Genomic DNA, 13,621 nt, shown 5'->3' on the forward strand with positions numbered 1-13,621 from the left:
GAAAACTAGGATTGTGATACCTCCAGCTTTGTTCTTCTTTCTCAAGATTGCTTTGGAAGTCTTTTGTTGTTTCACACAAATTTTAGTTCTGTGAAGATATCCTTGGTATTCTAATAAGGACTGCATTGAATCTGTAGACTGCTTTGTAGTATGGACATATAAACAGTATTAATTCTTCCAATCCATGAGTATGGTATATTAATTCTTCTTTAAATGTTTGGTAGAATTCACCTGTGAAGCCTTCCGGTCTAGGACTTTTTTTGTTGGAAGTTTTTTGATTATTGATTCAATACTGGTATGAGTAATTGGTTTATTCAGACTTTCTGTTTTTTCCTGATTCAGTCTTAGAAGTTTGTAAGTTTCTAGGAATGTATCCATTTCTTCTAGGTTGTACAATTTTTTAGCATATAATTTTTCATGGTAGTCTCTTACAATCCTTGGTACTTCTGTGGTGTTGGTTATAACTTCTCTTTCATCTCTGAATATATTTGAGTTCTCTTTCCTGATTGAGTCTGGATAAAGGTCTATCGATTTGTTTCTTTTTAAAGAACAAAATCTTAGTTTCATTGATCTTTTCTATTTTTTTCAGTCTCTAATCATTTATTTCCATTCTAATCTTTATTTTTTCCTTCCTTCTATAACTTTGGGCTTTGTTCTTTTTCTAACTCTTTTAGGTATAAGGTTAGATTGTTTGAGATTTTCTTGTTTCTTGAAGGAGGCCTATATTGCTATAGACTGCCCTCTTAGAAGTGTTTTTGCTGCCTCCCAAAGATTTTGAACTGATGTGTATCCATTTTCATTTGTCAGCAGGTATTTTTTTATTTCCTCTTTGATTTCTTTGTTGACCCATTGGTTGTTTAATGACATGCTGTTTAACCTCTATGTGTTTGTGGGGTTTTTCTCCAGCTTTTTTTTTCTTCTAATTTCTAGTTCCATACCATTGTAGTGGGAAAAAAAAATGCATGATATGATTTCAAACTTCTTGAATTTATTGAGACTTGTTTTGTGGCCTAACCTGTGATCTATCCCAGAGAATATTCCATGCGTACTTGCAAAGAATGTGTATTCTGCTGTTTTAGGTTGAAATGTTCTATATATATCTGTTAAGTCCATCTGATCTGTCATTCAAAGCCACTGTTTTCCCTACTGATTTTCAGTCTGGGTGTTCCGTATCCATTGATGTGCTGGGGTGTTAAAGTCCCCTACCAGTATTGTATTACTGTCAATTTCTCCCTTCATGTCTGTTTTTTTTTTTTAAGATTTTATTTATTTATTTGAGAAAGTGAGAGACAGAACACGAGTGGAGGGGAAAGGGCAGAGGCAGAGGGAGAAGCAGAGTGCCCCCCCCTGCCGCGCTGAGCAGGGAGCCTGATATGGGGCTCAATCCCAGGACTCTAGGATCATGACCTGAGCCAAAGGCAGATGCTTAACCAACTAAGCCACCCAGGCACCCCTCCCTTTATGTCTGTTAATATTTGCTTAATTAGGTGCTCCTATATTGGGTGCCTAGATATTTACAACTGTTATATCTTCTTGTTGGATTGATCCCTTTATTATTGTTATGCCCTTCACTGTCTCTTGTTACAGTCTTTGTTTTAATGTTTATATTGCCTGATATAAGTATTATTACCCCAGCTTTTTGTTTCCATTTGCATGAAATATCTTTCCTCATCCTTTCACTTTCAGTCTGTATGTATCTTTAAGTCTGAAGCGAGTCTCTTGTAGGAAGAACATAGATGGGTCTTGTTATTTCATCTTTTGACTGGCACATTTAGCCTACTTACACTTAAAGTAATTATTAATAAGGGGTACCTGTCTGGCTCAGTCAGTAGAGCATGCGACTCATGATCTTGGGGTTGTGAGTTCAAGCCCCATGTTGGGTGTGGAAATTACTTAAAAATAAAATCTTTAGGGGCACCTGGGTGGCTCAATCGGCTAAGCCTCTGCCTTTGGCTCAGGTCATGATCCCAGGGTCCTGGGATCAAGTTCCATATCAGGCTCCTGGCTGAGAGAGGAGCCTGCTTCTCCCTCTACCTGCTGCTCCCTTTCTGACCAATAAATAAAAATCTTTAAAAAAAATAACATAAAATCTTTAAAAATAATAATTATTGATAAGTGTGTATTTATTGCCATTTTATTAATGGTTTCTTTTTAAAGATATTATTTATTTAGTTGATAGAGACACAGTGAGAGAGTGAACACAAGCAGGGGCGTGGGAGAGGGAGAAGCAGGCTTCCCCCGGAGCAGGGAACCCGATATGGGGCTCGATCAGGGCCTGAGCTGAAGGCAGACGCTTAACAACTGAGCCACCCAGGCACCCCTTATTAATGGTTTTCTGGCTGTTTTTATAGTTCTTCTATGTTCCTTCTCTTGTCCTCTTCCCTTGTGATTTGATGACTTTCTTTAGTGTTATGTTTGGATTCCTTTCTCTTTATTTTTTGAGTATCTATTATAGATTTTTGGTTTGTGGTTATCATGACTATGTATACAGTAGTCCATCTTAAGTTGATGGTCACTTAAGTTTGAAAACATTCTAAAAGCACTACATTTTTACTATTTCTCCCACACCCCAGTTTTATGTCTTTGGTGTCATATTTTACATCTTTTTATTTTGTGTATCAATTAATTAAGAGATGGCTGATTTTACTACTTTTGTCTTTTAATCTTCATACTAGTTATAAGTGACTGATCCACGATCTTTATGTTTGCTTTTAACAGTGAGATTTTTTCTTTCATAATCTCCTTCTGGTTATGGCCTTTTCTTTTCCACTTAAATAATTCCCTTTAACATTTCTTGTAAGGCTGGCTTACTGGTGATGAGCTCCTTTAACTTTTGTTTGGGAAACTCTCTCTCTCCTTCAATTGTCACACTGTAACTACAAAATGATTACACATCATTCAAGCCTATAAAATAGCAATGTAGATAGAGAAGTGAACATAGAGTCTCAAGAGCTCAAAACCTACAACTGGAAGGACCCCTATACCATGTGACCAGAATGAGTGAGTCAGAGATGAGTGGTAACAACACAGAAAGACCTCCTTCCAGATTACATCTTAAATATAGTTAAATTTTCACATTTCCTAGGAAAATATTAAATTAAGACCTAATCCATCTAACAGCACCCAGAATAGCCAGAATCATCTTGGAAATAAAGAACAAAGTTGGAGGATCAAATTTCCCAATTTAAAGCCAACTATAAAGCTGTAGCATTCAAGACAGTGTGGTACTGGCATAAGGAGGGGAAAAAAAAAAAAAACCATGTACAGGAATGTTCATAGCAGCACTATTTATAATAGCCAAAATGTGGAGGCAACCCAAATGTCCAACTGGTGGATAAACAAATGTGGTATATCCATACAATGAAATATTATTCATCCATATATTATTCATCCATAAAAAGAAATGAACTATTGATTCATGTTATAACATCAATGATCCTTGAAAATTTAGATACTAAGTGAAAAAGCCAGATCCAAAGGCCACATGTTATATGATTCCATTTATATAAATTGTCTAGAATAGGTAAATCTATCAAGACATAAAGTATATCGCCAGGGAGTGGACGGAAGGAGAAGAGAGAGTGACTGCTAATGGGTAGGGGGTTTCTTTTTGGGGTGATGAAATGTTCTGGAATTCAACAGCGGTAATGGTTGCATGACCTTGTGAATACACTAAAAACTACTGAATTGTACACTTTAAAAGGATGAATTTCATGGTATGCGAATTAGATTTCAATATAAAAATATCATCCATAGGCAGGTTAAACATCGTTAAAACTGCCTAACTTAACAGAAATGAAGCAGACCACCTGGAAAGAACAGGTGTGCTGCAATGACTGACACTTAAATTAGGTATCTGACTAAATATACACAAATATATATAATGATAGATTCACACTATGCAAGCTGGCTGAGGGACAATAAAACACTGAATTGGAGTTTGTACACAAGAACTGTGTGTGTGTGTATATATATATATATACACATACATATTTATATACACACACCCATTTCAGGATTCTGTCATGGAACAATGTCAAAATATAGTTCATCTGGTATCCAATAACAAAATCCTTGGGTAGTATCTCAGGAGATTTTTCATTACATCAAATTTCACACTATTTCCTCAATATATTAATGATCTAGTTTATTACTTCTTATTTAAATTATAGCAACAGGCCTGTTACCACAATTGTACATAAATTAACATATACATCTGTACCACAGATATAAATTCACATATGTTTTAGAAAAGTAGAGACTATGACATATCATAAGCCAGCATCATAAATTGACCAAGATCTATTTTGTTACAGTTCAAAATTCTGGCTCTGGAGTAAAAGAGATGCAGGTTGGAATCCAAGCTTCCTTATTTACTGGTTATTTAACTTTGAACTAGTTACCTAACTCTTCTACAGGTAACAATACTTCCTATGACTTTTAGGAGAATTAAATGAGTTAACACAGGTGAATCACTTAGCATTGTGCTAGACACCTACTCAGCATTCAATAAATGTTAGTTATTACTGTCATTAAATTTAATAAAATGTAATGTAATGGTACTTATTTTCTCAGGGTAATAAATACCACAGAGAAGATTGTTCCATGGACAATGTTATAACATATTAATATTTAAGATACTTACAAACATTACAATTCAACTCATTCTAGCATGTATTAGCTATAATTCAGTTTAAAAATCTATGAAAACACATAACTGGGTGTATTAAAACAGGAAACTTACTGATGTGACTCTCAAGTCCTGCTTCCAGTTTCTTCAGCCACAATAAAAGGTTTTGTTCAGTGATAGCCTGGTCCGAAGGAAATGCAAATACGTGGCCACCTGAATGCAGATTGACTACAACAAGAAGAGGAAGGGGAGGCAGAGCATCAAAATATGCCTGCAAGACTCCTCTTCCGACAGGAGTATTCTTTCTGCAAAAGGGAGCAATTGAACACGTTATTATTTCTCTCTATAAAAAAATTATGAATTTAACAGGTTGTGGAACATTAAACTTTAAATATAGTATCATGTCATTAAGTTTATTTTATAAAAAGAGATCCTAAAAACCAAGAGGTCTATAACTATGTTATTAGTAATCAGATTCTTAAAGAGTTTCTTTTAATGTGGGCACTGTGTTTCTCTTAGGGCAAAAAAAAAAAAAAAAAGGCAGTCAGTGACTATTTTCATGAAAACCAGTCATAGTTCAAAGATCTGTCAATTTGGGTTTGATATAATCAATAGGCTCCCTCCAACGTTGAGCCAAGTATCTGATCACATGTTGCCTTAAAAATTAAATGGTTACAAAATATAAAATAACAAGATATTTATAATAAATACTTCTTCTCCAAATAAAGTTGTTTTTCCTCAGGAACAAAGAGAAGGGGTTAATTTCAAATTAAAAACATTTTTTAAAAGTTTTGGTCATACACAGAAACCGTAACTTTTAAGATACCTAGGTTTCCTAAAACAGCACATCCCACATTATGGAAAATACTGTTTTACTCTGAGATACCTACAAAGCCCTGGGAAAATTTTGTCTTAAGCAGTATGTTGTACTGTTGGTGAACTCTTCACGGGAAAAAAAAAATGTACATTGCCTCATTCTTGTAGTTTTTCAAATGAATTAAAAATGTCTTTTCATTTGATGAATTTGAACAATAGATAGTATGTATTTATGTGAACTGCGTTCACAGACATTAAATGTAACACAAGCCACACATCTAGAAAACATAACAGAAAATATTGTTGGTGAATGCACTGAAAATTATTTGTAACATTTTAGGGTGCATTTTAAAAATATAAAAGTACAGAAAAAGGAACTGAAGAAAAATGCCAAAATATCACAATGTTTATTTTTCTGTATTTGCTTCAATGGACATCAATTACTTTTAAAATAAAAAAAATTACTACTTCTTAAAATTTGTATGAGACCAAAAGGAAAAGGTAACATAAGTAAAAATAAATAAGTGGACTACATCAAATTAAAAAGCTTCTGCATAGCAAAGGAAACCATCAACTAAATGAAAAGGCAACTTTTGGAATGAGAGAAAATATTTGCAAATCATCTATCTGATAAGGGGTTTATATCCAAAATAACTAAAGAACACACATAACAGCAAAGAACACAAACAATCCAATTTAAAAATTGGCAGAGGAACTGAATAGACATTTTTACAAAGAAGACACATACAGATGGCCGACAGACACATGAAAAGATGCTCCACATCACTAATTAGGGAAATTAGAGAATGCAAAACAAAACCACGAGATACCACCTCAACCCTGTTAAAATGACTAGTATCAAAAAGACAAAAGATAACAAATGTAAAGAAAAGGGAACCCTTGTACACTGTTGGTGAGAATGTAAATTGGTACAGCCACTATGGAAAACAGCAAGGTCGTTCCTCAAAAAATTGAAATAGAACTACCACCTGATCCAGCAATCCTACTTCTGGGCATTTATCCAAAAGAGATGAAAACAAGACAGTGAAGAGATATATGCACTCCCGTGTTTATTGCAGCATTATTTGCAATAGCCAAGATATGGAAACAACCCAAGATGTGGTACATATACAATGGAATATTATTCAGTCATGAGAAAGAAGAAAATCCTGCTCTTTGCTACAACATGGATGGACTCTGAGGGCATTACGCCAAGTGAAATAACCCAGACAGTGAAAGACAAATACTACATGGTATCACTTATGTGAAAAATCAAAAAGTCAAACTCACAGAACCAGAGTAGAAAAGTGGTTGCCCGGGACTCAGGGTTGGGGGAAATAGGAAGAGGTTGGGAAAAGGAAAGAAACTTTCAGCTGTAAGATGAATGAATAAGGTCTGAGGATCTAATGTATAACATGGTGACTATAGTTGTGAACACTGTGTAATTGAAATTTGCTAAGAGAGTAGACTTAAATGTTCTTACTCCCTCCCCATATATATATATAAATATATATATACATAAAATGTGAGGTAATGAATATGTTAATTACATGGAAGAATCCTTCACAATGTATACATGTATCAAATCACCACAATGTACACTTTAAATATCTTACAATTTTGTCAATTATACCTATATACCCCTGAAAAAAAATACCATTCAGCAAAATAAAAAATTTATTGTAGAACAGAATTCAATCTAAAACAAGGTCATCTTAGACCATATGAGGAAGTTGAGTTACTAAACTATCATAACTTATACACTGGTCCCATAATATTAACTCCAAAGATACAGAGAATTTCATTTCCTAATGAAAATGTAATCATTATAGTTTCTTCCCTTTTACATATTAAAAAATAAAAATATACTTACAGATTTAACCAGCAAGGGGTAAGTGAATCCAAGTGTTTCTCGTTTACCAGCGTCAATATTGCTTTTTTATACTGAGGATTTATGCTGCCGTCACTGAATAAAATAAGTAATGGTTTCTGAAGTCTTAAATAAATGGGAAGATTTTCCACAGTGATTTCTGGCTGTTAAAAAAGAACAAACATGGAGAATGATGAGACATAAAATAAAAATAATGTTTAAATCACTCATGCAATTTTAGTTTGTAAAATGTAATTCAAACATATTTTAAGTGGAGATTTTCCTATACTAATAACTATAAATATCAAGAGTTTTTTATTTAAGCTCACTTAATGAGTTATTTCCAAAATAAAGCTAATTTGAAGATAAACGAGTTCCCTGTTTTACAAGGATGTACCACTTCTAATAATTTCTTACACTAAAATCTGGACCAGATTAGACAACACACATATGACAAACAAAACTCTTATTGTATCTAACATAAAATTTTGGAGGCAAAAATGCTGAGCTCTAAAGGTACAATCCTTCAACATCTATGATTACTTAAAATAAAAATCTTATTTTGTTTCAATATTTATGATTTTAGCATAATTAATATAATCAAAACATGTTTAAACAAAAATATCAGTCTCATTTCTCTTCAGTTTAAGCCCAAATACCAAACTCTAGTATGTACTTTTCCTTATTTAGTTCTCAAAGCCACTTTCCTCTGCCAATTCTCATTTTTCTTCTAATTCTTTCTCTTTCACACTTGCAATCCTCTTCTCACACCTTCCTCTTTCATGACTTAAATCTTAGATCCCCTCTTCTCCAAATTTCCCCTATGTTGTCTTCTTATGTTAATTCTCATCCTTAATCTTCTACACAGGTTATATCCCCTTCCAAAAATTGATAGATCTCATCAGGCCAGCAGATCTCCTCACTCTGAGCAGATCTGAAACGAGGGGAGATGGAGCCACCACTACAAAGTTTAAAATGTTATGCTGGGTACTGAATCAGAAAGAAGGAAGATACTTTCCCTGCCCTCAAAGCGCTCCTACTCTAAAGGAGGAGAGAGGTAGACAAACTGCTGTGATCCAAGAAAATTTAATGTAGGACAAAATTAAGCTAAAAAAAAACAAAGTATGGGAGCTCATGGATGATTTTAGGAAGTGATATTTGATTTGGCCTTGGGCAAGAAATAAGATCTTGACAGAAGAAGGTATGTGCTAGAGCCGGGATTCCAGATATAGGGAGCATCGTGGGGATAGGCAGAGAGGTCTGAGAGCATTCATGCCATCTGGGAACAGTGGGAGTGAAGTCTGCCAGACTGAGGCATGCAAGAGGCAGATGTGGCTGTAAGACCAGATGGGAAAATGCCTTGATAGGTGTTCTAGCTCTCAGAAATACTGAGAAGATCTTATATCAAATGAGCGACATGGTTATGCCTGTTTTAGAAAGCTAACTAGAATATGAATCTGTGAAAAGACAGACCGGTGACAGGCATTTCAGGGAAGAAAGACCAAGAGTTCTGTGAATTGAGGAGGAAAAGATCAGGAACTCAGATTTAGGAATCATCAGCTGGTATACTGATGGGAGAAATTATGGGTATGGACAAAATTTCCCAAAGAAAGAACAGCAAAAAGAAGAAAAAGACTGAAGATTGAAGATGGAATTCTAGAGTGGCCAGAGGGTTGAAGGAGGTATCTGGAGAGGACTGAACTGCAAAAGCCAGAGGAACAGAGAATTTTGAAAAGAAAAAGCATTGTCAATAGTTTTGGTTGCTACTTAGAGAAAACGTCATCAAATATGGTAATAGGAAGGTGTCCTTTGGCTATCTGAGTATACAAGAGGCTGTAACTTATCCATAATAAAAGTTATAATTAAAGGAAATTAACATATCTGAGCAAAGTGCTATTAAACTATGTTTAAACGTGACAGCCTTGAATAGATCATTGCTTATGTAGTTAATTATCGTGTATTTCAGATTTGGGCATTATTTACCTAGCCTGATTTATCATCAGGTTCATTAAAATAAAAACTGAATGCCATATAAAAAATGTTTAATGTCTGTTCACCCATTTCTCCTTCCTATCCAGATGAAGAAACCAAAGTCTTTCTAGCATCTTAGTGCAGACCAGGAGATGAGCTTGTGGCTGGCTGGCTGGCTGCTACATACTCTAGACTTAAATCTCCAACATAGAGCAGCTTTAAGAAATTTAATAACCTTGGGCTCCTGGGTAGCTCAGTCAGTTAAGTGTCTGCCTTCAGCTCAGGTCATGATCCCAGAGTCCTGGGATCGAGTACCGCAGGGAGCCCGCTTCTCCCTCTCCCTCTCTCTGTTTCTCATGAATAAATAAATAAAATCTTTAAAAAAAATTTAATAACCACTTGAGGGTTTTAGAATTTATGGAAAGGTCATAAACTAAAAGCAAAACAATTTTTATTATAGCTGTTCGGTTTTTAGTCGAACGCTGTAAACCAAAACACTATAAAACTGGAAACACTGCCACAATGCTTAACTTATAAACAGATTCTGATAGTTAAGTTTGCCCCAAGTTTCTCAGCCTTAAAGAATATAATCTTAAAAAATAGATGCCAATTTTTTATCCACCAGTCAAGCAAAGATGAAAGAGTAAAATGTTCTAATCTCTTCTCATGCAAAACAGGAACAAGTATCAGCAGCCTTAAACATGTGCATGCCCTTTGGACTAGCAATTCAAATCTGTGCATTTACCATGAGTATGGAATCATGGAAACACCCAAAGATTACGCACAAGGCTGGTCCCTGAGTAAAACTAAAGACAACTTAAAATTCATCAACAGGAAATTAAATAAATTGTGGCTTTTTTAGTGCAACAGAATATTATATAGATATTTAAAAAAACAGTATGTATATCTTCATTTCTTGATGGAAATACCCCTTATATAAAAAGACAATCACAAAGCTACACATGGAATTTTTTTTTTATGTTTGAGAAAATATTTCCCCCAATTTAAATTTGGTCAAAGAGGATATGGTTGATTCCAATTTTCTTCTCTTTAATAGTTCTCTGTATTATCTGGGAAAAGGAAGGTAAAGGCTTATAATAATTCCAAAAATATTACACTATGTATATGGTTAAGGAAATATTCATTTAATAACATGTCATTAAATACAAAAATGTTACCTCAATAATTTGGAAAACTACATCCTGAAAATATTAATGATTTGATTTTAATTACAGCCTGTAACTTTAATGGGAAGAAGGGAGGGAACAGAACCAAGGTCACAAAAAGATTTAATAAAGACTACAGCCATTATTCTGAGCCTAAAATGTAATGTTATTTAGACTATCATGGCAAGAAACATAACAACAGGAGGATATTCATTTAGTATTTATAGCTGATAATAATGCTTCTTATGTCACTTTAGAAATGCAGAAAAGCATAAATTTACAATATTCTAGCTATGTTTAATATAAATACAAAAACAACTGAAATTGAGAAATGCAGGTTACAACTGTTATGCCCTTGAATTCACTATTTTCAAAGGAAGCAGTGGAAAAGGCTTTTCATAAGACACTATTTTGTCCCAAAACTGTGTAAGTAAGAATACTAGCTAACATTTGTTGAATGCTCACCACGGGCCAAATATGACACAGAACACCATACAGATGTCTTAGTCTTCACAATTAAGTCTCTGCAGCAGGTGCTATGACCACCTGCATTTTACACATGTGGAACGTGAGGCAGAGAGAGGTTAAGAGCCAGTAAGGAATCAAGCAAGGATCTGAAGCTGGGTAGCCTGACTCTCCAAAATCCATGTGCTTTAATATATATACCAAATTTCAGCCTAGATTAAGTACTTCCTTCAGCTGGCCATCAGCTACACTAGTCTCAGCAGTAAAAATAATTCAAAGACATGTAAACTTTTGGCAGTGGACTGGAGAAGCTGTATGCATGAGTGAACAATGAAACAGAGCAACCCAATGAATCTTCAGCTCACAAAACATCATGCCCTGTGCCAACAAAAGCTGGAAAATGGCATATTAAAACAGACTATTTTTAACTGGTCTAGATTTTATTTTAAATAACATCCTTATTATAAAATATACTCACAAATGTTTCCAGTAATGCATCTGTTATTATTTGAACTATGTCTTGTGCAGGGGAGTTAGCTAATGGAATGCTCTCTATTTTGCCTTCTTTGTGTCTGGCCAGCAGCAGGGCGGGAAGGGTTGCAGCATATTTATTTGACCTATGGAGAAACGCAGTATTAAGATTTCCAATAAAATACAGCAAGTCATCAAAAACATAAACAATTAGCCCCAGCGGTCAGAGTGGGAAGTAGCAAATGGGGAAGCCCTACCACTAAAGAAAAAAATGAACTCAATTTCCCAGCAAACTTATCTTCTGTGTAAGGCTATCTGAAGAAGTTCAGGAGCCTTGACAACCTAAATTAAAAGAAAGCAACAGAAAATAATATAGTCAGATTTTTTTTTCCTCTAGACAACTTACCCATCAAGGAAATGTCTAAACAGGATTAGGAACATACTGCATGGCTCTCAACCCTTTTGGACTGCTCACCATACTGCTGAGCAAGGAGAAAAGTCTTTACTAGAAACCTACCATTTTCCAGGCACTCTTTCAGGTACATTCATTTTTATGTAACCCTCAGAATGGCCCTATAATAAGGCCACTATCACCTGCATTTGATAGAGGAGGAAACCAGGACTCAGAGAGTGATAAATGGCAGAGATAGGATTCAAACCAAGGTGCCCCAGATAAAAAGTCTATGCTCTCTCCACTGTAACCGAGCCCAAATCTGCTCCTTCTTACCACTACTTATGCTAATGAGAAAGGGAAATCACTAAATTAAATAGAAAAAAAAATGCTTGGTGTGAAATGACCCATGAGGTAGTCACATTTATATCATGTAAAATCTCAACTGATGCTAAAACAAAGTATAGATGTTATAATACTAAAAGCATTAGTAGAGGGTCCAGTCTTCAAATTACCTGAAAGACTCTCTCAGTTGATTAGCTGACCACAGCTAAATGCACCATGACAGCAGAGTAGAAAATAGTGGGTGACTGTCCATGTGTCAGGTGAACAGGTCTCATATTTTCTAAAGATCTGGAGTTCAGTATGATTTCATGGATAGAAATGAAGCTTAATCATAAAGAGCATATGTCATCAGTGTTCAGGATGCAAGATGTAAGCTCAGAAATCACAATTAGGAATATTACAGTCAGGAGGTAAGCGAGACAAATTATTGGGACTTACCAACTCCACTTGCACCTGAAAATAAGCCATTAATGCAGAATGTGATGTACATGTATTACTGTATGTATTGTGTATGCATTAATAATCTCCAAATTTTCAGTTCAGTCCTTCATTCTGAAGCAACTATCTGGTAGTTCACAAGAGTCCTACATTCTACAAGTAAAGCAACTAATGTGGGTGAAAAAAGCACCGATTTAGTATATGTTTGCAATAACAAAATTGGGTAGAACTGTCAGGTATAGTTATATTACCTAAAACTCTGGTAGAAATATGAGAAAATTCTGATTTTTATATATACCTTGGTGGCAAATCAAAACCCAGACACTCAAGATGTAAAATTCCCCAAAAAACTTTGATAATTTCAAAGAACCAAAACTGCAGGTAATAGAAACCGAAGAGGAAATTTTTTATAGGAAGATGAAATAGTATGAATCCAAGGTTGTCCCTTTGGGAACTCTAGCCTAAAGCAAAAGAGTATCTAAAAATTCTAAATAGCCAGGTGGTACTTCCCAGATCTTCTTTGAAGAAAATTAAAAATTTAGTTATATTGCTGACCTATTTTCCTTCATCAACTGTGTAAAGACAATATATTATTTTGCAAACTTCTTCCTCTCTAAAATTAGAATACCAACAAACTTACAGTATCAAAACATCATCTTCAGAATAAATTCCAGTGATAACACATCCTTTTAGGTAGTTTCCTGCTTCAGTGAAATCTTCTTTTGCTATAAATACATAGACAAGACAAAAATCTGAAACCTTTAAAATTATGTGTGCTATTCAACTGACAGATTTATAAACGGTTGTAATTTATTATCAATTATTAAGACAAATATTTACAGGTAGACCTCATATAACTTAGCGGTTCTAAAGTAAATCTGTGCTCTTCTTATGACCTTTGATTACTACAGAAATGTAAATTGATATAATGTAATTATGGTTCCCTAAACAAATGTACTCTAAATGTGATTTATCAAATTTATAGCACTCTAATCATAGCACATCTAATCAGTAACTCAAAGGAGTTACTGAATAAATATTTGTTGCTTTTTAATCTA

General features: G+C 34.6%; 1 protein-coding gene across 4 annotated transcripts in view; it reads right to left on the reverse strand.

The window, feature by feature from the left end:
* TXNDC16 (thioredoxin domain containing 16) overlaps window positions 1-13,621 on the reverse strand; it is a 117,553-nt gene that overhangs the window by 18,370 nt on the left and 85,562 nt on the right. For 3 of the 4 annotated variants that reach the window (XM_073895225.1, XM_073895224.1, XM_073895223.1), the window contains 4 exons: window positions 13,204-13,288; window positions 11,397-11,535; window positions 7,320-7,480; window positions 4,745-4,935 (listed from right to left, as the gene is read on the reverse strand). In XM_073895225.1, coding sequence (XP_073751326.1) covers window positions 4,745-4,935; window positions 7,320-7,480; window positions 11,397-11,535; window positions 13,204-13,288 — 576 coding nt within the window. The remainder of the gene's footprint in view (window positions 1-4,744; window positions 4,936-7,319; window positions 7,481-11,396; window positions 11,536-13,203; window positions 13,289-13,621) is intronic. The other variant, XR_012378987.1, reaches the window with a different exon arrangement.

This window comes from Callorhinus ursinus, unplaced genomic scaffold (genome assembly GCF_003265705.2).
Source record: "Callorhinus ursinus isolate GAN/ISIS: 27379988/994484 unplaced genomic scaffold, GSC_fseal_2.0 scaffold8, whole genome shotgun sequence".
Classification (NCBI taxonomy): domain Eukaryota; kingdom Metazoa; phylum Chordata; class Mammalia; order Carnivora; family Otariidae; genus Callorhinus; species Callorhinus ursinus.